General features: G+C 43.7%; 1 protein-coding gene across 2 annotated transcripts in view; it reads left to right on the forward strand.

Annotated features, from left to right (window-relative positions):
• The first annotated feature begins 2,260 nt into the window (after positions 1 to 2,260).
• coro1cb (coronin, actin binding protein, 1Cb) overlaps positions 2,261 to 27,464 on the forward strand; it is a 339,064-nt gene continuing 313,860 nt past the window's right edge. For both annotated transcript variants that reach the window (XM_060912765.1, XM_060912764.1), the window contains exons 1-4: positions 2,261 to 2,506; positions 2,748 to 2,972; positions 3,435 to 3,599; positions 3,731 to 4,690. In XM_060912765.1, coding sequence (XP_060768748.1) covers positions 2,882 to 2,972; positions 3,435 to 3,599; positions 3,731 to 4,690 — 1,216 coding nt within the window. In that variant the 5' untranslated portion in view covers positions 2,261 to 2,506; positions 2,748 to 2,881. The remainder of the gene's footprint in view (positions 2,507 to 2,747; positions 2,973 to 3,434; positions 3,600 to 3,730; positions 4,691 to 27,464) is intronic.

Below are 27,464 nucleotides of genomic sequence, written 5' to 3' on the forward strand. Positions count from 1 at the left end.
ACAAACACAAGAACATTGTCATTCCCTACATTTCTGGTCTATCTGAGAAACTCAGGAGGATCTTCTACAAACACAACATTCCGGTACATTTCAGACCCAGTAACACCCTAAAGCAGAAACTGGTCCACCCTAAGGACAGAATACCCAGACACAAACAGGACAACGTAGTGTATGCAATTCAGTGCAGTGAGGAATGCACGGACTCGTATATTGGGGAAACTAAACAACTGCTCCACAGGCGTATGGCTCAACACAGGAGAGCCAGTTCCTCAGGCCAGGACTCTGCTGTCTACCTTCATCTTAACAACAAACGACACTCATTTCAGGATTGCAACATATGCATTTTAGCCAGACAGGATCGTTGGTATGAGCGAGGAGTTAAAGAAGCCATTTTTGTCAACCTGGAACAGCCATCACTGAACAGAGGTGGGGGTCTAAGACATCATTTATCAGCCACCTACAATGCAGTCCTTGGCACACTTCCCAGACAACTGAATGCACACCAAAACCCAGCTGTTTTCAGTGACTCACAAGAGGACAGAGAGAATCATCATTCCATTGATCACCTTAACAGGCAATCCATTGATCACCCTAATGACTCTCGAGGCTGTTCACATCCAGCCCCCAGTGACCCACACCAACAGGATGACTCAACGACACCTTAGATGAGCTTTTCATCCATGAGAGGATAAATACCTGATACTCCCTACTAGTCAGACAGAACTGAAGAAGCCTTTCGGATGAGAGGTGAAACGTCTTCAAGAATCTTCAAGCAAGTCCAGTTGCTCTCTTTTACCACCCACAGTTACTATGACCTGGATGACTGAGAATCTTCACAGACATACTTGAAATGTTGTATGAAGCTGTTGTACTGCACTTTATTCTGTGTTTTTTTTATGATTTTATGGATTAAAAACATTGAGATGATGAACCATCTGAAAGTCTTTTTTTTTTTGGGGGGGTACATCTTACCTTCTCCAAATAAATAATGGTTACTAACTGATATTAATGACCTTTGATTAGTAATTATCCGGTATTACCTACTAGCAAACAAGAGATAATTTTACCCAATTTTAGTGAGACAGTAGCTGTTGAATAGATACATAAATGTGAGGTAAATTTTACCCAATTTATTTATTTCATAGCTTTTTATTTCAGTTATTTTATACTCAATATATGGAATTAAATCTACCCCAAACAAATCAATGCAAATTGTTACCTCAGATTTATTGGGTTAATTCTATAGGTAACTTTTTTCAGTGTCTGAGCAGCAATTTTTTAAAATGCAGGGTCAAGCCCATCAGATCCAGCTAGCTTTTTTTTTTGTCTAACTTAACAGGTTCACCCATGACTTCTGAAACCATAACTGTTTGCAGGGAGAAACTATTAGCATTGGATGATGAAGTAAGAATGTAAGATATGTTAATACTAACAACAGCTGCATCACAAGCATGAGAAGACTTCACAAAGAGGTGATTGAAAAACATGGCCATTTGTTATTTATCAGTAACAGCAATGTCACTATATTTCATAGAGGTGGGTAGATCAGTAAGAGCAAGTTTGTTTTCCATTTGCTTGACTATTTTCCAGAACTTCTTGGTGCCAGAATGACAGGCTAAGAAGAAGAAGAAGAAGAAGAAGAAGAAGAAGAAGAAGAATCCTAACAATTACAATAGGGTTCCAGCACCTTTAATGCTTCGACCCCTAAACAGTGAAAAGTGTGAAAACGGCCCACTCTCTCCTATGAATTAAAATCTTTTTATTATCATTACCTTTATTTCTCTTAAAAAGCCTGAACAACAAGCTTTAGAGTTAAACTGGTAAATCATCAGTTTAAGTTAGTTGTGTGTTTGTGTCTTTTAATGTCATTTATTAAACCAGAGACTGGAATAAATTAGTTTATGTAGACTAGCTTACCATGTTTACAAAAGCCTGGTATTTAAAGTGCATAACAGTATATGAAGTTTGTTGAGCCTGTCCCAGGGTCAGAAATATTTTTGTTGAGAGCAAAGGAATTTGTTTAGAGGCTATGGGTTTTTCCCCTTTCGGTCTAATGTGACCTTCACACCTGGCAACCAATCTGAGCCAGTTGTCTAGTTCCCATTTTGGATCTGTGACTCACTAGTGCACTGAGAGTCATTTAATTATAGACATCACAACATGCCTGAGGGGGAGTGATGAGGGAGAGGAACAAGGGAGAGAATGTGATAGGAGGGGATAGTTTAATACTCATCTAGTATGTCAAGCTCAGTAACAGGGACTGATTTGTTTTCTCCACAGAGGCTGTGGGACAAAATTCTGGTAACAGACACAGCTTTTGCTAACACAGAGGATTACTACGAGCTGTTAAACAAGGAAGAGGAGGAAGTTTAATACAAGAAACTTATACAGGACAGAGACTGCTCCAATCCCTCCAAAACTGACCAGGCATATATTTAAGCACAGAAGTCCCCACTGGATGTCTGTTCTGTTCAAGAATGAATTAAATCTTTTGCTCATGAAAAAGGTAAGCTTTTGTCCAACCAAACTGGAAATGCAGTCATTGACAGAGAGGACTGGAATGTATTTGGAAATGTTTGGAAAACAAATACACAACTGACCCCAGTACAAGGTCTGTGTAGCTTGGAGTCAGGAACACACAAAGGGCACTTATGTGTCAAAGAACCACACCTCATTTAACACAATGGAAATGCAAGAAACTGACAGTACAAAGTTGATGACCAACTTAACTCTGTCTGATTTCATAGATCCTCCCAACATATCAGAATGTCTAGTCAGTTCAAGAGAGAATGACTGTGTGCTTCCTGAGACCAATGCCATCTCATCAATATCTCCCAGACAGAGCAGCAACATAAACAGGAATGAAGGAAGAAGAGACAATATGAATGACACTGAGAAAAGAAAGAGGGATGAAGCTCTCCATATAACAGTCTTGGATGCGTCAGAAAACCAAGGCTCCACTTTAGGCAAAGGTAAGGCAAAAGCATTGTGTGTTACTGTAAGTGTGTAGGATAAATCATAGAGACTATTCAAACAAATATAGCTGTTCACAACAAGCGCCATCTATGTAATTTGACTTGACAAACTCTGACCCTGAGGCTAATACATATCTCACCAGTTCAGATGAAGTTCTGGTCCAGTTAAAAATTCAGGAAGACTTTGAGCTAAAAGGGTCAAGCACATTCCAATCAGATCTGAATCAAAACAATGTTTTAACTGATCATGAAATGATCATGTTTAAACATGAAAAAGGGACAAACATTTATGGAAAACTACTCTATGATCATATCACCTGGGCATCTAGATGAACTGAGGGATAAAGTGTCAGTTACATTGAAACCTCAAATAGCCAAAGTGCAATTGTTTGAAGGACTATGGTTGTGTGGGAAAAGAGACTGAAATAGTTTATCAAACAGCTGTCTGTTCTCCTTCAGCAGAGATTAAGATAACCCCTGATAGAGTCCTACATCAGGAAAGCAATAGTTCCCCATTGCAAGAGCTATCAAGTAACCATAGCATAGAGTCAAAAGTTGGAGTAGGAGAGGCACTCAAGAAAAGAAGACTTGAGACAAAAAAAGAAATGAATGATGACAACACAGGTAAAACTTGACTAAATAAAAAAATACTTAAAGAGAAAATATACAAGAAAAGCAGATGTGCCTTCATTACACAACTTTCATTTCTTGAGGTAACATGTAAGTAACTCACTTAAAATCTATTTCTTTTCCAGATAATGTTGTTGAGACAGAGATAATGACAGCTTCCTTGATACAAGAAAAAGATCCTTCCTATTTCACTGCTGTCATTACACCCACAGCCCAAATTCACATATTGCCTGTCCCAGAAACAAAGATCCAGAGCATGATTTCAGAGAGCTTGGTTAGAGATACCCCAAAACAAAAATCAGCTAAAAGTAAAGGACCACCTCCACCTGTTCCGAAGAAGCCAAAAAATCCTTTTGCTAAAGATGTTGCATATGCAATAGACAAGCATCGGCCATATTCTGATCTTCTACAGAAAAACATCAAAATGGGAAGAAGAGAGTCAGCATTACAATATGTCACTGAGGACTTTGACAAGTCCCTTCCAGATCTAGACATGTTGTCTTTTTGTCCAGGCACATTAGGCTCACCTTCCTACATGTGCATAGCAGGAGGTTTTGACCCTGGTTTTCAGCCTGAAGTATATGCTCCTACAATTGATTCAGATTTAGGTGGTGAAGACATGGACCTCTGGACAAAAATAGTGGACATTATCCCTGAACCAGAAGAGTTGGACATATCTCAGATAAGACATATATTAGAAAAAAAGGCAAAAATGAAAGGCCCTCCACCACCAATACCAAAAAAGCCACCAAATCCATTCATTGCCATTGAGAGAAATATCTTACCAGTAAATGTTTCAATTTCAAAAGACACATCAGGCATTTTAACAGATGAAAGTTGTAGCTACAAACCATATATACACAGAACTGTCCATGAGGAGGAACCAAAAACTATTTTTGCTACAGACAGAGGCAATTTTCTAGTTACTCATAGTAACACAAATACTTTGAAAAGGACACAACAAAGCAGCAGAGTCAATGTTGGAAGCCAGTGTAATAAAGTATTGGAAATTATGTCAAAAAATGTATTTGATGTCAAGAAACCTTTTTCATGTCAAATGGAGAGGAGACTATCACCAAAGAAAGGTGAGTTCGTCCTTTGAATTTTCTATGTCTCATTAAAAAAATGCTGAGGGGTATGTTATAGGGAATCACTGATTTCTTTAATTAATTTGTCAGAAATATGCCAACAGAAAAATGCAAACAAAACTTTGCCATGTATGAGTATTAATCACAGTAATCACCCGAGCATAGAGAAGAGAGAGTCAGTGCTAAATACATGATAGTTGGTTATGTAACTAAAATTACTGTATATACAGTAAATGGAAAACATTTTGTAAATTGTATCTTCTCTTTTTGTTTGCCAATCTAAATATCCATAAACACTTTGCAGGGGTTTGTGTATCTGTTTCCAAACCAAAAGTATCAATTTCAGATTTGTATATGTGAATGCACTATTTTATTCTTAGATTTGTCCATGAGAACTGTTAAACAGTATACTGAAATGATTTAAAATTCTACGATGATATCACCCAGAAGAGAATGTGTTCTCTTTTAAGTCTGATTCATCTCAAAGTTTGCTCTTGTCAGAATTTTTCATTATCATTGTCACCTCTGGAAAAATCTCCCCGAGACAACATTAGAAAGGAATTTTTGAGAGGAACCGGACTCAAAGGGGAACCCAACCTCTTCTGGGTGACATCAGATTGTGGAAGCCACAGCAGTAGAACTGTGTCAGGATCTGGCATCGGCATCACATCAGACAGCAGGAATACAAATACAGCTCAACAGAGAGAGACAAAACAGGTTATCATTGTATTAAAAAGGGGTCTTATTGTGATGAGTATGTAGCCCATTTACCCTAAGATAATGAATGAGGGAGGACTCTGAGTTAAACAAACAAACAAACAAACAAACAAACAAACAAACAAACAAACAAACAAACTACTAACCCTTAACTAACAACTGTATTATTATAGAGAGGTTCCCAATTTAAAATCTTATGCTAACTTTGTCAATGTCTTTTGTATTTAACACTGTTAACTGTTATGTATGTATGTATGTATGTATGTATGTATGTATGTATGTATGTACGGTGGTGCTTGAAAGTTTGTGAACCCTTTACAATTTTCTATATTTCTGCATAAATATGACCTAAAACATCATCAGATTTTCACACAAGTCCTAAAATTAGATAAAGAGAACCCAGTTAAACAAATGAGACAAAAATATTATACTTGGTCATTTATTTATTGAGGAAAATGATCCAATATTACATATCTGTGAGTATGTGAAAAGTATATGAACCTTTGCTTTCAGTATCTGGTGTGACCCCCTTGTGCAGCAATAACTGCAACTAAACATTTCCGGTAACTGTTGATCAGTCTTGCACACCGGCTTGGAGGAATTTTAGCCCATTCCTCTGTACAGAGCAGCTTCAACTCTGGGATGTTGGTGGGTTTCCTCACATGAACTGCTCGCTTCAGGTCCTTCCACAATATTTCGATTGGATTAAGGTCAGGACTTTGACTTGCCCATTCCAAAACATTAACTTTATTCTTCTTTAACCATTCTTTGGTAGAACGACTTCTGTGCTTAGGGTCATTGTCTTGCTACAGTACATGACCCACCTTCTCTTGAGATTCAGTTCATGGACAGATGTCCTGACATTTTCCTTTAGAATTCGCTGGTATAAATCAGAATTCATTGTTCCATCAATGATGGCAAGCCGTCCTGGCCCAGATGCAGTAAAACAGGCCCAAACCATGATATTACCACCATCATGTTTCACAGATGGGATAAGGTTCTTATGCTGGAATGCAGTGTTTTCCTTTCTCCAAACATAATGCTTCTCATTTAAACCAAAAAGTTCTATTTTGGTCTCATCCATCCACAAAACATTCTTCCAATAGCCTTCTGGCTTGTCCATGTGATCTTTAGCAAACTGCAGATGAGCAGCAATGTTCTTTTTGGAAAGCAGTGGCTTTCTCCTTGCAACCCTGCCATGCACACCATTGTTGTTCAGTGTTCTCCTGATGGTGGACTCATGAACATTAACATTAGTCAATGTGAGAGAGGCCTTCAGTTGCTTAGAAGTTACCCTGGGGTCCTTTGTGACCTCACCGACTATTCCACACCTTGCTCTTGGAGTGATCTTTGTTGGTCGACCACTCCTGGGGAGGGTAACAATGGTCTTGAATTTCCTCCCTTTGTACACAATCTGTATGACTGTGGATTGGTGGAGTCCAAAACCTTTAGAGATGGTTTTGTAACCTTTTCCAGCCTGATGAGCATTAACAAGGATTTTTCTGAGGTCCTTAGAAATCTCCTTTGTTCATGCCATGATACACTTCCACAAACATGTGTTGTGAAGATCAGACTTTGATAGATCCCTGTTCTTTCAATAAAGCAGGGTGCCCACTCACACCTGATTGTCATTCCACTGATTGAAAACACCAGACTCTAATTTCACCTTCAAATTAACTGCTAATCCTAGAGGTTCACATACTTTTGCCACTCGCAGATATGTAATATTGGATCATTTTCCTCAATAAATAAATTACCAAGTATAATATTTTTGTTTCATTTGTTTAACTGGGTTCTCTTTATCTACTTTTAGGACTTGTGTGAAAATCTGATGATGTTTTAGCTCATATTTATGCAGAAATATAGAAAATTCTAAAGGATTCACAAACTTTCAAGCACTACTGTATGTATGTATGTATGTATGTATGTATGTATGTATGTATGTATGTATGTATGTATAATTCTTATTCTACAAGAAACACCAAGTTATTAAAACATAATGTATTCAATTTACTGGAGTTTCACTCAGATGAAATAATTCAAATGCAGCATCCAATAATAAATAAAAATACTGCAATGCTTTATCAGAAATAAGTACAACAAACTGCACTGCCCTTCACTTCCAAATACATTAAACTCCTAATAAAATATAGTTCCTCAACTGTTCATAAGTTCATATATGTAAATACACAACAAACCTTAGCCACATAACATTTGGGTGAAAGCTCATTGGCATAGCTCCATCCACTGGACCAGATCTGGTGCCCCCTTTTTAGTGTGATCAGTCAACAGGCTGGTGATGTCCAAACAGTTAGGCACAAACCTATGACAGTAGCCAGCCATCTCCAGAAACTGTCTCACCCCTTTTTTGGTTTTGGGCCTTGGGCAGGTTTCAATTACTGCAGTCTTGTCAATTTGGGGACGCACCTGCCCATGACCCAATTAGAAGCCCAGATACTGTGCTTCCACCCACCCAATTGCACACATCCTTGGGTTAGCCATGAGCCTTGCATGCCTCAACAACTTCAGAACTACCCTAAGGTGTTTTACATGCCATGGCCAATTGTTGCTATATATAATGATGTAATCGAGATAGGCTGTGGCACAGTGTGCAGGCAAAGGATTTTGCAGTTGAAACATTGAAACATCGTTGGGGTCCCTAATAACCCAAACAGAAGGGTGATGAACTGATGTAAACCGACTGGGTTGGAAAAGGCTGTTTTTTTCATGGGATGGGGGAGTCAAGGGAATCTGCCAGTATCCCTTTGTTAAATCCAGTGTTGAATAAAAATGAGCCATGCCTAACCAATCAAGCAACTCATTAAGCAATGCGTCTAAATTTGACGTGTACCAAGGCATTGGGTATGCGTCAGATTTAGACACCGCATTGACCTTTCTGTAGTCCACAAAGAACCAAACTGACCTGTTGGCCTTGGGCACCAAGACCACCAGGCTGCTCCAGTTGCTGTGCGACTCCTTGATTATTCCCATTTTGAGCATGGCCTTGAGTTCATTCTGAACTACAGTTTTTTTGTGTTTGGGTAAGCGTTATGGGCGGCTATGCACCATCACCCCTGGGGGCATCTTGATGTGGTGTTCTGTGAGGTGGGTGCAACCAGGAAGGAGCAATAATACATTGGAAAACTCCGCTTGCAACTTGGCTACCTCTGTGAGTTGGGATGGTGAGAGGTGGTCTCCAAAGGGGACTGGGGTAAGTTGTGTAGCTACATTCATTTTTACCTCTGGCCTCAGCTCTTCCCTCTCTGGAACTACCATTGTCAATGCCACAGGGACCTATACATTCCATAGATTAAGTAGATTGGGGTGGTATATCTGTACCGCCCTGCCCCTATCCATTCGCTTCACCTCATCATCGACATCCCCAATTCACCGTGTGACTTTAAACGGCCTTTGCCACTTGACGAGCAGTTTAGTGCTCGATGTGGGTAATAACATGAGTACTTTATCTCCTGGTGTGAATTCTTGCAGGCATGCCCTCCTGTTCTACAGTTGGGACTGATGTTATTGTGCCTACTGCAAGTTCTCCTGCATTATATGTGGAGTTTTGTGCACATCTCATGAACATATTGAATTTTGCTTTTACTAGTAGAAGGTCCCTCTTCCCAATTTTCCCAGATGATGCCTAGGACGCCATGAGGCTTGCACCCATACAATAATTCAAATGGGGAAATCCCAGTGGAGTCTTGTGAAACCTCTTGTACTGCTAATAACAGGGGTTTGAGCCATTTATTCCAGTTATGTGTGTCTTTGTGCACAAACTTACGAATTAAGTTTTTAAGGATTTGGTTAAAACACTCGGCCAAGCTGTCTGTCTGTGGGTGATAAACACTTGTGTAGATTGATTTAACTCATTTGTGAAAGGTGCATGACATAAATGTAGTGCCCTTATCAGTCAGGATTTCTTTCAAAATCCTGACTCAGGAGATAATTTTAAAAAGTGCCTCTGTGACATTACATGAGGAAATGTTACACAGCAGGACTACTTCTGGGTCTTGCATTGTGTAGTTCACTAGTACGAAAATAAAGTGATGCCCTCATGCAGAACAATCTAATGGCCCAACAAGATCCATCCCAATTCATTGGAAGGGGGTCTCAATTAGGGGAAGTGGGCACCACAGTGCTTTCAAGGTGACTGCTGGATTCATCAGTTGGCATTTGTGATATGCTGCACACCACCTGCGGACATCCCCACAAATCCCTGGCCAATAGAAGTGGGCCATGAGATGGGTCAGTGTTTTATCCTGCCCTAGGTGTCCTGCCATAGGGTTATAGTGAGTCACATGGAATATGAGTTCCTTACGGCTCTTTGGGACCAACAACTGTGCCACTTTTTCGCTGGTCTAAGTGTCCTGCATCACTCAATACAACCTATCCTTAATTACTGAAAAGTATGGGCAGATGAGTGCAACACTGGGCTGGAGGGTTTGGTCAAAAGCATGTCACAGAGACTCATTTCGCACCTGCTCAAGAGGGAAATCCTCTTGGGAATTCCTGAGAGAGCAGAAGAGAGAGAGACAGGAGGGCCAAGACTCTCCCCACTTTCCATGTTGCTATGACATGGAGCTGACATAGATGGCTCTGAGATAGCCTCCTCAGCCAACGCTATGCTAGGATCCCCCATGATGCATTACTGCAGGATCCTCCCACCACTACTTGCTCCATTAAATACTTAAAGCCTGGCCAATTTGTTCCTAGAATTAGTGAGTGGGTGAGGTGTGGACTAACTGCTGCCTGCACACTATGATTTGTTTCCCGAAATTGAATTCAAACAGATATCAGTGGGTATTCATGAACATCCCCGTGCACATACAGAACCTTTGCCAAATGTCAAGTGAAGTTTATAAGTTTTTAACCACAGGCATTTTGGCAAAGCAGCTTTACAGAAAATTAAATACTTTAAACATGAGCTAATTTTATCCCTAATTTATCCCTGATGAGCAAGTCTGTTGTGATGGTCGCAAGGAAAAACTCACTCATATGACACGAGGAAGAAACCTTGAAAGGAAACAGACCCAGAAGGGAACCCATCCCCACCTGGTACATCCACAAATGCACATCCCCAAATGTGCTGTATCCAGTGCTTCACCTTGCACCAAGCTTTGGTGGATGGCATTCTGATTATAGCCTGAATCCACTAATGCAGGGTAGATACCCCCTTGGATACTCACTTGTATGTGGTACACTCCAGCTTGATCAGGTACGGTCTCTGGCGCATTGGGGATCTGGGCCACTGCTCCACCTCCATTGTGTGGGACTGGTCTGGGAAATGACTAGGCTCCCCGCAGCACCAGCACACTGGCCCAGGCCTCAACTCTGCACTGGCAGCACAGGGATCACTCACCTGAGAGGGAGGAGACGGAGAAACACAAGGGAAGGAGAGGAGGGGGAGACCACGGGCTCGGTGAGCTGGCTGTGAGGGAGTCGACTGGCTTCAGTGCTCCCAGGTTTTGGTACCAGTGTAACACTTTCTTTGGAAGTGGTGGGACACTGAATCACTGGGATAGGCAGGGTACTTGCTTCTGCGTGTTTATTCTTTCAGCTTTTCGGCTTCACTACACACACACACACACACACACACACACACATGATTCTGCTCCTCAAAGAGCTCTCTTCCTCTTTGCTTCCCTTCTTATTAGCCCTCGGCTGTCACTGAAAGAGAGCCACATACCATTAATTAGACACAGGTGTGTTCATTTTGTCACTCACATTCTCTGGCCTTGCCCACCATTCACAAACTAGCACTCAACCATGCCCCCATTGCCACAGTGAACAAATGACCAATTCCACTCTGCTAGCACTTAAACTAGATTAATATTCCATCAATCTCTTATGCCAGACAGTCAACCATAGTGTGAAAACAGGTTTTCTTTCTCCTATGCTACCAAACTCCACCTCTTCCCCCACATCTCTTCTTCTTCCCCTCCTGATCCCTGACCAAAAACTTGATTAGTCAGTTTTCATATGAACAGGAATACATTTAAAACAATTCAACAATATAATTCTGAATAAAATGCAATTAAAATGTGTGAGTTGAACCAGCATAATAATCAACTATGGAATATAGAGTCATGAACAATTATTTTTAACCTTTAATGGTCAATTCAGAAAGAATCAAAACATATGATAAGAAGTGATACGTCATGAACATATCAGTGAACGTATCAGTGTTCAGAGTGTACAATACATGATTCAAAATGACTGGAATCAAATCAGCTTAAAGATTCATACAGGCTGTAGGTACAAACTAGCACAATATAAGAACAATACACCACTCAGAATGACTTGCAACACTTGATAAAATGTGTTACATTAACGTGCAAAACACTCTGAGACATGATTCGCATGATTCAGAATGTACAATTGCTTGATTCCGCATGGCCTTGGCTAGCTCATAACAACATATGATAACACTGCAGGTGCTGGAGTTAGAATAATGCACTTTTTAAATAGGCATACGATTTAGCAGAAAACAATCTTTCAGTACAAGCAATCTCAATGTCTTTACTATATTTACTTGTGTACTGTAATTTTCATCATTCATATATCAATTATTACTTTTAATAGAATCAACTTCATTTTACTCTTTACTGAAAATTAAAATCCTTGGCTTTGAATCAATATATAATCAGCATAAGATGAATCAGTGTATATGTGTGATTACATCAATGTATTGAGGTATTTCACCTGACGTCACAGGGTCACGTGACGCCCCGGTGTCCGCCATTTTGAACGTCAAGCTAGCTAATGTCAACAACAGTAGCTGGTATGTTACTGTAGCAATGTTTACGTTCAGTCATTTGGATGACTGTTAAAACCTTTCAGTCTCAAGTTTTTCCTTTACTGGATTTACTAGTTTACTGAGCTAGCGCGCCGGCCGCTGGCAGGCTAGCTTGCGCCGGCCGCCGGCAGGCTAGCGTGCGCTAGCTCCCAGCTTGCCCGAGCGCGCTAGTTCAGTAAACTAGTAAATCCAGTAAAGGAAAAACTTGAGACTGAAAGGTTTTAACAGTCATCCAAATGACTGAATGTAAACATTGCTACAGTAACATACCAGCTATGATGTTGTTGACATTAGCTAGTGCTAACAGCTAGCTGCTAATACACTGCTACAACTACACCGACCCTAATAATACAGTTCTTGGTCATTGCCTGGTAACAGCAAATTTATAACGGGCCATGTCTCAACAGACTAAGAAGTTATTTCAATGACATTTAATAACATTTTGTTTATCCTGAGGACCGAAAGTAAATGAAAATGTGAACAAACCTTAGCTGTAATAAGATGGCGACCACCGGCTCCAGGGACGACCCGCTGATGTAGGCATGTTACCCAGCCTGACACAAAATATTTGTAGGTATCCAAACTCTTATACGCTTTCAGATCAATACCTGTGTATGGCGATGGGTTTTTAACGACATAGGTATACAGATCATGTGGGCCGAAGTCAGGTAAAGACGAGGGCTTCGTGTACTTCCGTACGTCAGTGAACAATCCTGGTGGAAGCAGGTAAACATCGTTCTCTAAGCCTGCTAACCTCAATTTTTGCAAATATCTCTCCCTCTGCTCGCCCTGGAAATGCCCTACGTCGCTGGATAGTGAAGGTGTTTTCTGCATCTCGCTCCTTTTTCTTTTATGTTTTTCGTTTGTCGCCTTCCTCGCATTCAAACTGATTCGAGCCATGCCGTCCAAAATGGCAGCATCACATGACTTGGTCACGTGGGTGAAATACCTCAATATATGTGTGGTTACATCTGCATAAAAACACCATCTCATCTCATTATCTCTAACCGCTTTATCCTGTTCTACAGGGTCGCAGGCAAGCTGGAGCCTATCCCAGCTGACTACGGGCGAATGGCGGGGTACACACTGGACAAGTCGCCAGGTCATCACAGGGCTGACACATAGACACAGACAACCATTCACACTCACATTCACATCTATGGTCAATTTAGAGTCACCAGTTAACCTAACCTGCATGTCTTTGGACTGTGGGGGAAACCGGAGCACCCGGAGGAAACCCACGCGGACACTGGGAGAACCCCACGCGGACACTGGGAGAACATGCAAACTCCGCACAGAAAGGCCCTCGCCGGCCACGGGGCTTGAACCCGGACTTTCTTGCTGTGAGGCGACAGCGCTAACCACTACACCACCGTGCCGCCCATAAAAACACCATATACAGTATAATCAGCATAAGACAAATCAGTGTATGTGTATGATTACTTCAGTGTATCTGTGTGTGGTTATATGTGCATAAAAACATCAACAGTGCATATACTTTGCCTATACCTCTTCTGCTCCTTGGACCTGCTTGATCCATCCTGGTGCCCTGTGTCTGGTTGGAGTCTCATTGCATTGCTCCTGTGGAGGACGGCCCCATGAGGACAGTCGAAAGTCACACCTGGAGGATGCTCTGGATGCTTACAGTAATGCTTTTATGGCTGAGGACTACAGTTGACTTGCTAACTTTAGGACTGCAGTTGTCATGAACAGTTTTGCACTCAAGTTTCCATCAATAAAGAGTTTATAACATCAACGAAACTGACTTCATGTTAAAACTGTTAATATTATAGCCATGCTGTCTGTTGTTGCCCAAATGAGGATGGGTTCCCTTTTGAGTCTGGTTCCTCTCGAGGTTTCTTCCTCATGTCATCTGAGGGAGTTTTCCTTGCCACCGTTGCCACAGGCTTGCTCATTGGGGCTAGATGAGGGATAAAATTAGCTCATGTTTTAAGTCATTCAAATTCTGTAAAGCTGCTTTGCGACAATGTTTATTGTTAAAAGCGCTATAGAAATAAACTTGACTTGACTTGATATACTTTGCCAGGTCTGTGTGTTTAGAGAGTCCTTACAAGCATGTGCAGTGATTGCACTCTAATCTGGAACAGGTGTATAGTACTGTAATTAGTCCTAATGGCACTCGGAGCGCACAGTGCGTGCAGCGCAAACACACATGGACAAGATATGGTGATTTTTTAAAGACTCCGACTCACTGTCATTAAAGAATGGGCCTTGAACTTAGTGCATTACATTTGAAAGTTCATAGTAAAATAATTTGTTATAGCAAGATTACAGTGTATAATATTGTAGTGTAGAGACAGCAGGTCTATGAGACAGTCATATAGGTAGTTTGAAGGAAGTGCACATACCATGGATTCCTCTGAATATTATGAGTAACCAGAGGGATTTTTTTTTATGTTTAGTCTTCTTAGGGCTATAAATAGTAGTGGATGCTTAAGTACTCAAGGGGTGTTTGATGCAAGATTGAAGATGCTGTTAGGACTAGGCAATAGCCTCTTGATTGATCTTGCCACAGTATAAATTCAGTCATCTGTCTTTGCATCATGTGTGTTCTGCAAGGGTGATTTGAGTGTGAACAATCTGCTTGGGTTCTAGGTTCTTAGGACTGGAAACTCCTACAACTGCTGCCTACTGTGAGAGTTCTGAAGGTATATTTATGGGTCCAAGCAGTAAAAGTACATGAACCCTATTGTGTTTGTTCTGATTATTTAGGGTTCAAGCAGTGAAGCTGCAGGAACCCTATTATTTTGCTATTATTATTATTATTATTATTATTATTATTATTATTATACCAATAATTATTATTATATGATTACAATACTATAATAATTAGTATTATTATAATACTGAAGGTGCTGGAACCCTAGTTCTTCTTCTTCTTCTCTTTATTCACTAAAAGTGTTTGTGCAGCAAAAACCAGAAGGCCTAGAAACACCAAGATGGTGTGTGTGTGTGTGTGTGTGTGTGTGTGTGTGTGTGTGTGTGTAAATTTCACCCAATAATTTCACATAAAATTACATACAGTACATTGACTTCAAAATGGTGCTGTAATAATCTCAAAAATGGCTTCGCCTCGAGTCAAAATTCTTTCTTGATTTTATTCTCAAGCCTGAGCATTATTTCAAAGATTTGGGTCTTTTTCAGGTTATAAAATAAATTGGCGTAAATCTATATTAATGCCTCTTGATTCAACTTCTCCTAAACCTGTCCTCCCTGTTACTTAATCAATTCAAATTTGGACAACTAGCTTCACCTATTTAGGCATGAGTATTCATCCCACTCTTAGCCTAATCTGCAAGCATAATTTTAATGTAATGCTACAAAAGTTTAAGAATGACCTGGACAGCTGGTCCCCGCTTCAAATATCTCTCTGTGGCAGGATTTCGGTACTGAAAATAAGTATTCTCCTTGGGTTAACTTTGTGTTTTCTACTATACCTCTGACCCCCACTACAGTTTTTTAAAGATATTGACAAGCTATGTATGAGGTTCATATGGAAGAATAAAAGGTCTAAAATTCATCTGACAACACTGCAGTATCCTAAACTTTCTGTGGGCCTAGCTCTTCTTAATTTCAATCTTTATTTTTGGGCTTTTCAATTAAGATTTGTCAAACCATGGTTTAAACTTTCCCCTAAAATTTCCTGTTGATCTACTGCACAAGAATTGGTGTGACCAATTCTTGTTCAAGACCAAGACTACAGGATCTACCATTTGCAGTTATTACATAATGTCACTTCTGGTTTCCGGTTTTGAGTGAACACTGGCGCTTTTGGCTGCCGCTACTCTTCGGTCCTGTATTTGTTTGTTTATTATTATTTTTAGCATTTTACTTTCATGCTATCTGTGTGTTTTTATTTTCCCCTAATCTTCTTTGGAGATGGGTTTCTTATCTCGCGCTTCCTTGAATGTCATCTGCAAATACTTGCCTAAACAGTAACGTTACCTGTTGAGCGGATTCCAGGACTACCTGTGTCAGACTTCCAACGCCCTCAGAAACCTGTTTTGCTCTTGACATCCTAAGATAAGCCATCTGCTACTGTTGAAATCAGGAGATAGACTGTGTACTGACTGGGGATTCATCTTATCTACCTGTCTGGACTTTAACAGGAGTTTACTGAACTGTTGGTCAAACTAATGGACTAGGCTACTTCTAACGCTGACTACCCTGTGTCCGCCTTACCTGTTCTTTTGGGTAAGTCTCTTACTCGCTATGAGGGTAAGTTTTTTGTTTGAATGAACTACTGCTCTCCCTAGGGCTGGCTATTTCAGTTGCCTGCCCTCTGGAGTGTCAAGTGAGTATCCTGTTGGCTAACATGTTAAGGGCACAGGTGTTTGTCTAGCTGTTCTATGTGTAGCCTACGTTTGCTCGCTTGGATGGTGCGTACAACAGTGATTCTACTCTGGCTCCTTGTTCTTGATCTAAGCCACTGACACCGGCTTTACAGTGAGCCAAAACTTTTGCATCAGCTTTCCTGGGACTTCTCCATGGCGCTTAAATATTCGTCTGCCTATCTCCACTATTTGGGGAATAAAACATATAAGTTCCCTGACACTCTGCTTGCGCACAAACATCTTGGGTTCCTGTGTCAGCCTAAATATAGACACAGGGGCTCTGGACGGACGTTTGCTCGCCATCAACATCCAAACAACGTTGATTTGTTTTGGAGCTGGAATCGTAACATCAAGCGGACTGTCGTTGAGAGGCTCTCTGTTGACTTTACGAACTTGTGTCCCATAAATTTCGTTAAAACTTCACAGAATTGCCCTTCCTCTGTCATGGTCCTACCTGTGGTTTTCCTCTCTTCAGGTAACATTTCCACTCCTCTCCACTCAGTATTACCTGCCATGCCCGCATACTCCTCCTCTTATTAACTTTCAGTAGCTGTCATTGGCTGTTGCCTATCACCTGCTCCTCCTCTGTGGGTATTTAAACTGCAGTCCTCCCAAGCTTCAGTGTCAGATCGTCTTCAAGGCATCGACTCCGTCAACTCTTCAGTCCTGGTAACCTGACCCTGCATTTCTGTCCCTAATCTTGCTACCTGATCTGTGACTCTGTGTTCCAGCCTGTTCCCTACTCCTGCCTGTTGTGCTGTCCTGTCTGTCTGCTGAGGGACTGCTTGCTGGGAGACTGCCTGAAACCCAAGTGCTGTCAATTTACAGCCACGCTACTTTGACAACGCCTGATCCTATCTGATCTCAGAAGCTAAGTAGGGCTGAGCCTGGTTAGTACTTGGATGGGAGACCACAGACCACCATGCTTCCACCAGCCATCCCTGCCTCTCAGTCTTCCAGCCACTGAACTTCACACACTCCCAACTCCCTTTCCCCTGCTATCAATAAAACTCAACATTTAACTTGCACTCTTGGGTCCTTGTCTGTTTATTCTGACAGAACGATCTGACCATCATGGACCCAGTGCCCTCCCCGACCAGCATGGTGATTGAGCCCGAAATGACTGCCCTGCAGTGACTGGAATGTACAGAGGGAAACATAAACTGGATGTCTGGCGATATTGCATCTTTGCTCCAGCTTGACCACCAACAACAACAGCAGTTCAACCAGCAGCAGCTCCAGCAGCATCAGCTAACCCAGGTCCTGCAAGTACTCACCAACTTCACCACTCCATCCGCGCATGTTCCTCCTGCTCTGGCCCCCGGTGACCCGGAACCGAAGATTGGTAATCCGGAACGTTTCAATGGTGACCCAAACCAGGTCCGGCCATTCCTGACCAGCTGCTGTATCCAGTTCTCTCTGCAGCCCAAGACCTTCTTGACGGAGGGAGCCAAGGTGGGGTACGTCATCACTCACCTGACCGGCCAGGCTCGGCTGTGGGGGACAGCAGAATTCGACCGGCAGACCCCGGCCTGTGCCTCCTTCAGTGCCTTCGCAGAGGAGATGTTAAAGGTGTTTGACCTGGGCTTGTCAAAAACAGAGGCATCACGAGCACTGATGAGTATCCATCAGGGCAACCGGACGGTGGAGGACTACTCCATCGACTTTCGTACCCTGGTGAGGCGCAGTTCGTGGAACATGGTGGCGCTAGTGGACGCCTTCCTCCACAGTTTGGCGGACTACGTCAAGGACGAGCTAGTTTCCCATGAGCAACACTCGATGAGGCCATTGCCCTTGCTGTGCGCATCGATCATCATATCCAGATCCGTAGACGAGAGAAGGGGCGTCCTAGTCAACCTGCCACCCACACTCGGGGGGAGTCTTCCGCTGCCCAGTTCCCGCCTGTTATGCCCCAGAGCCGACATAATCAGTCTGAGCCCATGGAGATCGGCTGTGCCTCCCTCTCCCCTGAGGAACGACAGCGCCGCCTAACCTCCATCCATAAACCCCTGCTTCAGCTCCGCCTTCAGACACCACTTGTGCCATGACCGCCCTGGTGGACTCTGGAGCCGAAGCCAACATCATGGATACAGAGTTCACACGGCAGTTGGGTGTGGGTCGCCACCATCTCACTCCACCCGTTCCTGTACGAGCGCTGGGTGGACATCGTCTCAGCACAGTTACACACATCACAACCCCCGTGACCATGTTGCTGTCAGGAAACCACCAGGAGTCCATCCAGTTCCACCTCCTACACTCACCCGGCCAACCACTCATCCTAGGGTACCCGTGGCTCTGTCTACACAACTCCCAAATTGACTGGGAGACTGGCACCATAGGAGAGTGGGGAAGGGGCTGCCATCAGACCTGCTTGAAGGGAGCCGTCCTGCCAGCCAACCAGGAGACCACCAGCTCCACCCCCGACATATCCAAGGTTCCTGTCTGCTATCACCACCTGAGAGAGGTGTTCAACAAGTCCAAGGCCACGTCATTGCCCCCACACTGACCATACGACTGCGCCATTGACCTCCTGCCAGGCACCGCACCCCCTAAGGGCCGTCTCTACTCCCTGTCAGCCCCGGAAAGAAAGGCCATGGAGGACTACATAAACGACTCTCTGGCCGCTGGCCTAATCCGTCCATCGTCCTCTCCTGCCGGAGCTGGATTTTTCTTCGTGGGAAAGAAGGATGGTTCTCTTCGCCCATGCATAGATTACCGGGGCTTGAACGACATTACGGTTAAGAACCGCTACGCTCTGCCACTACTCTCCTCTGCCTTTGAACTGCTGCAAGGGGCCACAGTGTTCACCAAGCTAGATCTCCGGAACGCTTACCATCTGGTGCGAGTAAGAGAAGGCGACGAGTGGAAGACTGCGTTCAACACCCTGACGGGACATTATGAATATCTGGTCATGCCATTCGGTCTCACCAATGCCCCAGCAGTGTTCCAGGCACTGGTAAACGACATCCTTAGAGACATGCTCAATAAGTTCGTTTTTGTTTACTTGGACGATATTTTGATCTTCTCAAAAATCCTGTCTGAACACACCCACCATGTCCAGTTGGTCCTGTGCCGCCTGCTTGAAAATTTGTTGTTTGTGAAAGCAGAGAAGTGCGAGTTCCATGCTCAGTCTGTCTCGTTCCTGGGATATGTGGTGACCGAGGGCAGCATTCAAATGGACCCTGCGAAGGTGTCGGCAGTGACGTCGTGGCTGGTTCCAGAGAGCCGTAAGAAACTGCAGCAGTTCCTGGGGTTCGCCAACTTCTATAGGAGGTTCATCCGGGGCTACAGCACCGTGGCAGCCCCACTCACCGCACTGACCAGCATCAAACAGCCCTTCCAATGGACTGCAGCAGCTGACAAAGCCTTCGAAACCCTCAAGGCCCGTTTCACTTCAGCTCCCATCCTCCGGATGCCTGATGCCGAGCGGCAGTTTGTGGTGGAGGTAGACGCTTCAGATGTGGGAGTCGGGGCAGTGCTTTCCCAGCGAGCAGCAGAGGATGGAAAAATGCACCCCTGTGCCTTCTACTCCCGAAGACTGACCCCAGCAGAAAGCAACTATGACATCGGCAATCGCGAGCTACTGGCTGTCAAGCTCGCCCTCGAGGAGTGGTGCCACTGGTTGGAGGGGTCTAAGGTTCCGTTTGTGGTCTGGACAGACCACAAAAACCTGGAATATATTCAGACAGCCAGGAGGCTAAACTCCCGCCAGCGCCGGTGGTCACTATTCTTCACCCGATTCAACTTTGTCCTTTCCTACCGTCCTGGCTCCCGCAACATCAAGCCTGATGCCCCCTCCCGGATGTTTCAGAGGGATGAGGCATCCAAGGAGGAATTAACACCCATCCTCCCAAGCCCCTGTGTCGTTGCTGCCCTGACCTGGGACATCAAGGAGCAGGCTTGAGAGGCCATCAGGGACCAGCCAGGCCCCAGCGCTTGCTCCTCCAACCGTCTCTATGTTCCAGCCAACCTGAGGTCTCAGGTGATTCAATGGGGACATGACTCCCGCCTGGCCTGTCACCCCGGGGTCACACGCTCCCTCCATCTGCTGTCTCAATGATTCTGGTGGCCGTCGATGAGGAAGGACATCCAGGATTTTGTGAGAGCCTGCCCCACTTGCAACCAGCACAAGTCCCCCAGTCAGCCCCCAGCTGGGTTACTCCAGCCCCTGCCAGTACCCATGAGTCCCTGGTCCCATGTCTCCCTAGACTTTGTTACTGGTCTTCCTCCATCGGAAGGTAATACAGTCATCCTCACCATTGTGGACCGCTTCAGTAAGATGACCCACTTTGTGCCTCTCCCAAAACTGCCAACTGCGAAGGAGACTGCCCGGGTCATCTTAGAACACGTCTTTCGGGTCCACGGCCTGCCCAGGGATATCGTTTCTGACCGGGGACTGCAGTTCTCTGCCAGTTTCTGGAGGGAATTCTGCCACCTCCTCGGGGCCACTGCCAGTCTGTTGTCTTGGTTTCACCCACAGTCAAATGGCCAAACGGAGAGCATGAATCAGGAACTGGAGAAGGCACTTAGGTGTGTGGCTTCACGCAACCCCCACGCCTGGGCTCAACATCTGCTCTGGTTGGAATATGCCCACAACTCCCTCACCAGCTCTGCCACCGGATTCTCCCCCTTCCAGTGTGTGTATGGCTATCAACCACCTCTGTTTGCCAGCCAGGAGGGAGAAGCCACCTGCCCGTCTGCTCTCGCCTATGCCTGCCGCTGCCACCGCACGTGGGCCCAGGCCTGCACCGCACTCCTGAAGTCCAGTACCAGCTATGCTATTGGGGCTAACCAGCGGAGGACCCCTGCACCCGTTTGCCACGTCGGCCAGAAGGTATGGTTGTCTGCTCGAGACCTACCACTATGGGTGGAGTCACACAAATTGGCGCCTCGCTACATCGGACCCTTTCCCGTACAGAAGGTCATCAGTCCCACGGCAGTTCGGCTGCTGCTGCCCAAGACCATGAGGATACATCCCACCTTCCATGTCTCCAAACTCAAACCGGTGCACGAGAGCCCCCTGGTCCCGGCAACACCGCCGCCTCCTCCTCCATGCTTCATTGATGGTGGACCAGTCTACACGGTCCGGCGACTGCTCCGCTCTCAACGAAGGGGTAGGGGCATCCAATACTTGGTAGACTGGGAGGGTTATGGTCCTGAGGAGAGGGCATGGGTCCCCGCTGGAAGGATTTTGGATCCAGCCCTCATCACCGACTTCCATCGCCTACACCTCGACCAGCCCTCCATCCGACGGGATCGACGTAGGGGTTCTCACCATACGGAGCCACTTCCGGACCCTGCCGCCACCCCTGCTCCAGCGTCCGAGTCTTCCGACAGTGAAGATGGTGTGGAGGCTATGGACACTGACCGGTCAGAGGAATTCTGACCCTCCACCGGTATTCCCCCTCCTCCCGCCCGTCTTGGGGGGGTCTGCGCTTAGGGACTTCTGGAGCCGTCCTTTGAGGGGGGGTTCTGTCATGGTCCTACCTGTGGTTTTCCTCTCTTCAAGTAACATTTCCACTCCTCTCCACTCAGTATTACCTGCCACGCCCGCATACTCCTCCTCTTATTAACTTTCAGTAGCTGTCATTGGCTGTTGCCTATCACCTGCTCCTCCTCTGTGGGTATTTAAACTGCAGTCCTCCCAAGCTTCAGTGTCAGATTGTCTTCAAGGCATCGACTCCATCAACTCTTCAGTCCTGGTAACCTGACCCTGCATTTCTGTCCCTAATCTTGCTACCTGATCTGTGACTCTGTGTTCCAGCCTGTTCCCTACTCCTGCCTGTTGTGCTGTCCTGTCTGTCTGCTGAGGGACTGCTTGCTGGGAGACTGCCTGAAACCCAAGTGCTGTCAGCTTACAGCCATGCTACTCTGACAACGCCTGATCCCGTCTGATCTCAGAAGCTAAGTAGGGCCAACCCTGGTTAGTACTTGGATGGGAGACTGCAGACACCACCACCATGCTCCCACCAGCCATCCCTGCCTTTCAGTCCTCCAGCCACTGAACTTCACACGCACATCCTCCCAACTCCCTTTCCCCTGCTATCAATAAAACTCGGCATTTAACTTGCGATCTTGGGTCCTCGTCTGTTTATCCTGACATCCTCAAGAAATGCGCAGTTTACTTTATTAAATGTGCGATCTCTTAATAAAAAAGCACCCTATATTAATGATTTGATCACTGATGTTGGCATAGATGTATTATGTTTAACTGAAACGTGGCAAATACCAAATGATTTTCTGGCTCTAAATGAAGCTACTCCTGTAGGTTATGAGTATATGGAGAAGCTACGTTTAACTGGGCGGGGGGGGTCTTGCTGTGATCTATCGCTCCAGTTACAGGATTGTATCTATGCCCTTGCAGGATTTTTCATCATTTGAATGTCTTGCTCTGAAGTTTACTGGTGGTCTACCTCTACTGCTTTTGCTCATTTACCGGCCTCCCAGAGTTTCCTCTGTTTTTATTAATGAATTGTCTGAGCTGCTTTCATCTGTCAGTGCTCTGTGTCCATCTGTACTGGTGCTTGGTGATTTGAACATTCATGTTGACTCAGATAACTGTGATTTTGCTAAAAACTTTGTGGCTGTCCTTGATTGTTTTGATTTCACCCAACATGTAGATTTTCCCACCCATTCAAAGGGTCATATCTTAGCTCTTGTTTGTACCTCTGGCATTACACCATCAAATTTATATTCCAGAGATTTCTGTGTTTCTGATCACTTGGCTATTTTTTTTTAATATTGCTGTCCCTGAGCCTTTCCATCATAGGTGTGAATTTCGCACCATCACATACAGGAACACAAAAAACATAGCTACAGCTGATTTATTTGACACACTACATCCTATTCTGACCACTAAATCATTAAACTCATCCCCTGAGGAGTTAGTCATGCTCTATAACTCTCACCTTGCTGACTCTCTCAATCACCTTGCCCCCCTGAAGACGCGTACTGTCTCTTTCTCTCACTCTGCTCCATGGTTTACACCTTAGCTTCGTAAAATGAAGGCTGCTGGTCGGCAGCTGGAGAGACTAAGTCGTAAAACTGGCCTGACAGTTCATGCACTAGCATATAGGAACCATGTCTCTGCCTATAAAGAGTTTCTAATTGATGCCAAGACCAGCTATTACACCACCATTATTTCCAGAGGCCAAGGAAACCCCAGAGTGCTTTTTTCTACTGTAAACAAACTTCTTTTGCCTGCTAAAAACTTTCCTCTTACTCCTTCCACTGATATTTGCTGTAAATTTCTTGAATTTTTCCAAAATAAAATCAACTCTATATACAAGCAGATCAAATCCACTTCCATCACTCCCTCTAATGTCCCCTTTTCCTGTCCACCACCAGTTGGATCTTTCTCTGTTTTTTTCATTAGTTGATGAGCAGTATGTCTTTGGCTTAGTATCTAAATCCAGGCCTACCACCTGCCTCCTCGACCCTATGCCCACCTCTTTGGTCAAGATTTGCCTGCCAGTTCTCTGTCCCCTGCTGGTTAAGGTAATAAACTCATCCCTTTCAACTGGATTAGTCCCTCAGGCTCTCAAAACAGCAGCTATCACTCCTGTCTTGAAAAAACCTGGAGCAGCTATTGATGATTTTAAAAATTATCGCCCCATTTCCAATCTTCCCTTCATTGCAAAAGTCCTTGAGCGTATTGTTGCCAATCACCTCCAAGAGCATTTAACTCAATAAAATCTTTGGGAGAAGTTTCAGTCTGGGTTTAGGGCCATGCACAGCACCGAGACTGCCCTGGTCAAGGTTGTCAATGATTTGCTGTTAGCTGCTGACACTGGCCATGTCAGTATACTTGTTCTCCTCGACCTTACAGCAGCTTTTGACACTGTATGTCACAATCTTTTGTTGAGCTGCTTAGAAACTCTGCTTGGTATCACTGGTTCTTCTTTAGCCTGGTTTAAATCTTATGTTACCATGAGAGAACAGTTTGTGTCAATTGGAGAATTTAGATCCCTGAAATCACTCCTCCTTCATGGTGTCCCTCAGGGCTCTGCCTTGGGACCCTTATTATTTGTAATATACATCCTTCCTCTTGGCCACATAATACAGCATTATGGGCTTAACTTTCACTGTTATGCAGATGACACCCAAATTTATATTCATACCAAACCCTCTCACTCACTCCCTCCGTCTAATCTCGTCAACTGTCTAAATGCTGTTAACAACTGGATGGTGCAGAATTTTCTTAAATTAAATCAAGACAAAACAGAAGCCATCCTCATTTCCACCCCTTCTATCTTGAAAAAACTGGAGCACTCACAGCTATCTATTCCTGGTTATTTCACTTCCACTACTGTTGAATTAAGAAATTTGGGTGTTATTCTGGACTGTACTCTCTCTTTTGATTCACATATTAAAAGTATCACTAAAACAGCTTTTTTTCACCTGAAAAGTCTCTCCAAACTCCGTCCCTCCTTGACTTCATCTGCAGCTGAAACACTTATACATGCTTTTGTCACCTCAAGACTGGACTACTGCAATGCCCTGCTCGATGGCATTCCAGCCAAGCGACTAAATAGGCTGCAATATGTCCAAAACTCAGCCGCTAGGGTACTCACTCATACCAGGCCCTGGGATCATATCACGCCTGTTCTATACAACCTGCATTGGCTCCCAGTTAAATACCGCATTCAGTACAAAATTATTTTACTTGTTTACAAATCCCTACATAACCTGGCCCCTCCCTATTTATCAAATCTCCTAACTCCATATCAGTTACCTTTAAATCTTCGCTCTACAGATGCCCACCTATTAGCAGTCCCTTACTCTCAGCTCTGTTCTATGGGTGACAGAGCTTTCAGTGTAAATGGCCCAAAGCTGTGGAATGCCCTGCCACTAGCGTTACGCCAATGCTAAACACTGTCTTCTTTTAAAAAACAGCTAAAAACACATCTCTTTAGCTTGGCTTTTTAATAACATTGTTATTGTTGTTATTATTGATTTCTTATTATTTTATTATTGTTATTTTATTGTTCTTCTTTTATTGCTCGTTTTCTACTGTTCAGTGTCTTTGGGTACCTTGAAAGGCGCTTATAAATAAAATGTATTATTATTATTTATGTAGTTCACTACTTTAACTGGGTCCCATTATAACCTGCTCTCTCGAAGCAGGGAAACAGTCCTGCAAGTTCTTTGGTTATAACTGCAAATTTCATAGATCCTCTCCTATCTGGCACAACAATCATCTCTTGACAGGCTCTAAACCCTTTGTTTTTCCTTCTTGGTCAAATAGAAATGGCCATACCCTAAATTATATTTTCAACTTGGATGGTTTACAGTGGTGACTTGTCCAGGGTGTACCCTGCCTTTCACCCGTAGTCAGCTGGGATAGGCTCCAGCTTGCCTGCAACCCTGTAGAACAGGATAAAGTGGCTAGAGATAATGAGATGAAATGAGATAAAAAGTATACATACCCCGTTAAAATGATAGGTTTTTCTGATGTAAAAAAAGAGACCACGATAAATCATTTCAAAACTTTTCCCACCTTTAATGTGACCTATAACCTGTACAATTCAACTGAAAACCAAACAAATCTGTTAGGGGAAAAAACATAAAAAAAAAATGTACAATAAGCTGGTTGCATAAGTGTGCACACGCTTAAACTAATACTTTGTTGAAGCACCTTTTGATTTAATTACAGCATTTAGTCTTTTTGAGTACACACCTGCCATCAATTAAAATGACTCTGATTAGCCCCCCAAAAATTTCAGACATTTACTCAGTTGCGTCCTCCAGCAAAAGCCGTGGTTCACAGAAAGCTCACAAAGCATCAAAGGGATCTCACTGTTGAAAGGTATCAGTCAGGAGAAGAGTAGAAAAAATTTCCACAGTATTAGATATACCATGGAGCACAGTGAAGACAGTCATCAAGAAGAGGAGAAAATATGGGACAACAGTGACATTACCGAGAACTGGATGTCCCTCCAAAATTGATAAAAAGACAAGATGAAAACTAGTCAGGGAGGCTGCCAAGAGGCCTACAGCAACACTGAAGGAGCTGCAGGAATTTCTGGCAAGTATTGGTTGTGTACTATATGTGACAACAATCTCCCATATTTTCCATATGTCTGGACTGTGGGGTAGGGTCAAAGAAATACATCCAGGCCTGGCTAAATTTTGCAAAAAAATACATCAACTCTCCCAAAAGCATGTGGGAGAGTTGATGTATGGTCTGATGTGTTATGGTCTGATGAAACCAAGGTTGGTATATGGTCTGATGTGTTATGGTCTGATGAAACCAAGGTTTGACTTTTTGGCCACAATTTCAAAAGGTATGTTTGGTGCAAAACAACACTGCACATCACCAAAAGAACACCATACCCATGATGAAGCATGATGGTGGCAGCATCATGATTTGGGGTTGGTTTTCTTCAGCTAGAACAGGGGCTTTAATCAAGGTGGAGGGAATTATGAACGGTTCTAGATACCAGTCAATTTTGGGCCAAAACCTTCAGGCGTCTGCTAGAAAGATGAAGATGAAGAGGAATTTCATCTTTCAGCATGACAATAACCCCAAGCATACATCAAAATCAACAAAAGAATGGCTCGGCCAGAGCCCAGACCTAAATCCAATTGAAAATTTGTGAGGTAACCTGAAGAAGGCTGAACACAATAGATGCCCTCACAATCTGACAGATTTGGAATGCTTTTGCAAGGAGGAGTGGGCAAATATTGCCAAGTCTAGATGTGGCAAGCTGATAGACTACTACCCAAAAAGACCGAAGGCTGTAATTAAATCAAAAGGTGCTTCAACAAAGTATTAGTTTTAGGGTGTGCACACTTGTGCAACCAGCTTATTGTACTTTTTTAATGTTTTTCCCCCTAATAGATTTGTTTGTTTTTCAATTGAATTGTACAGGTTATAGGTCACATTAAAGGTGTGAAA

The sequence above is a fragment of the Neoarius graeffei genome, chromosome 28 (assembly GCF_027579695.1).
Source record: "Neoarius graeffei isolate fNeoGra1 chromosome 28, fNeoGra1.pri, whole genome shotgun sequence".
NCBI classification, from domain to species: domain Eukaryota; kingdom Metazoa; phylum Chordata; class Actinopteri; order Siluriformes; family Ariidae; genus Neoarius; species Neoarius graeffei.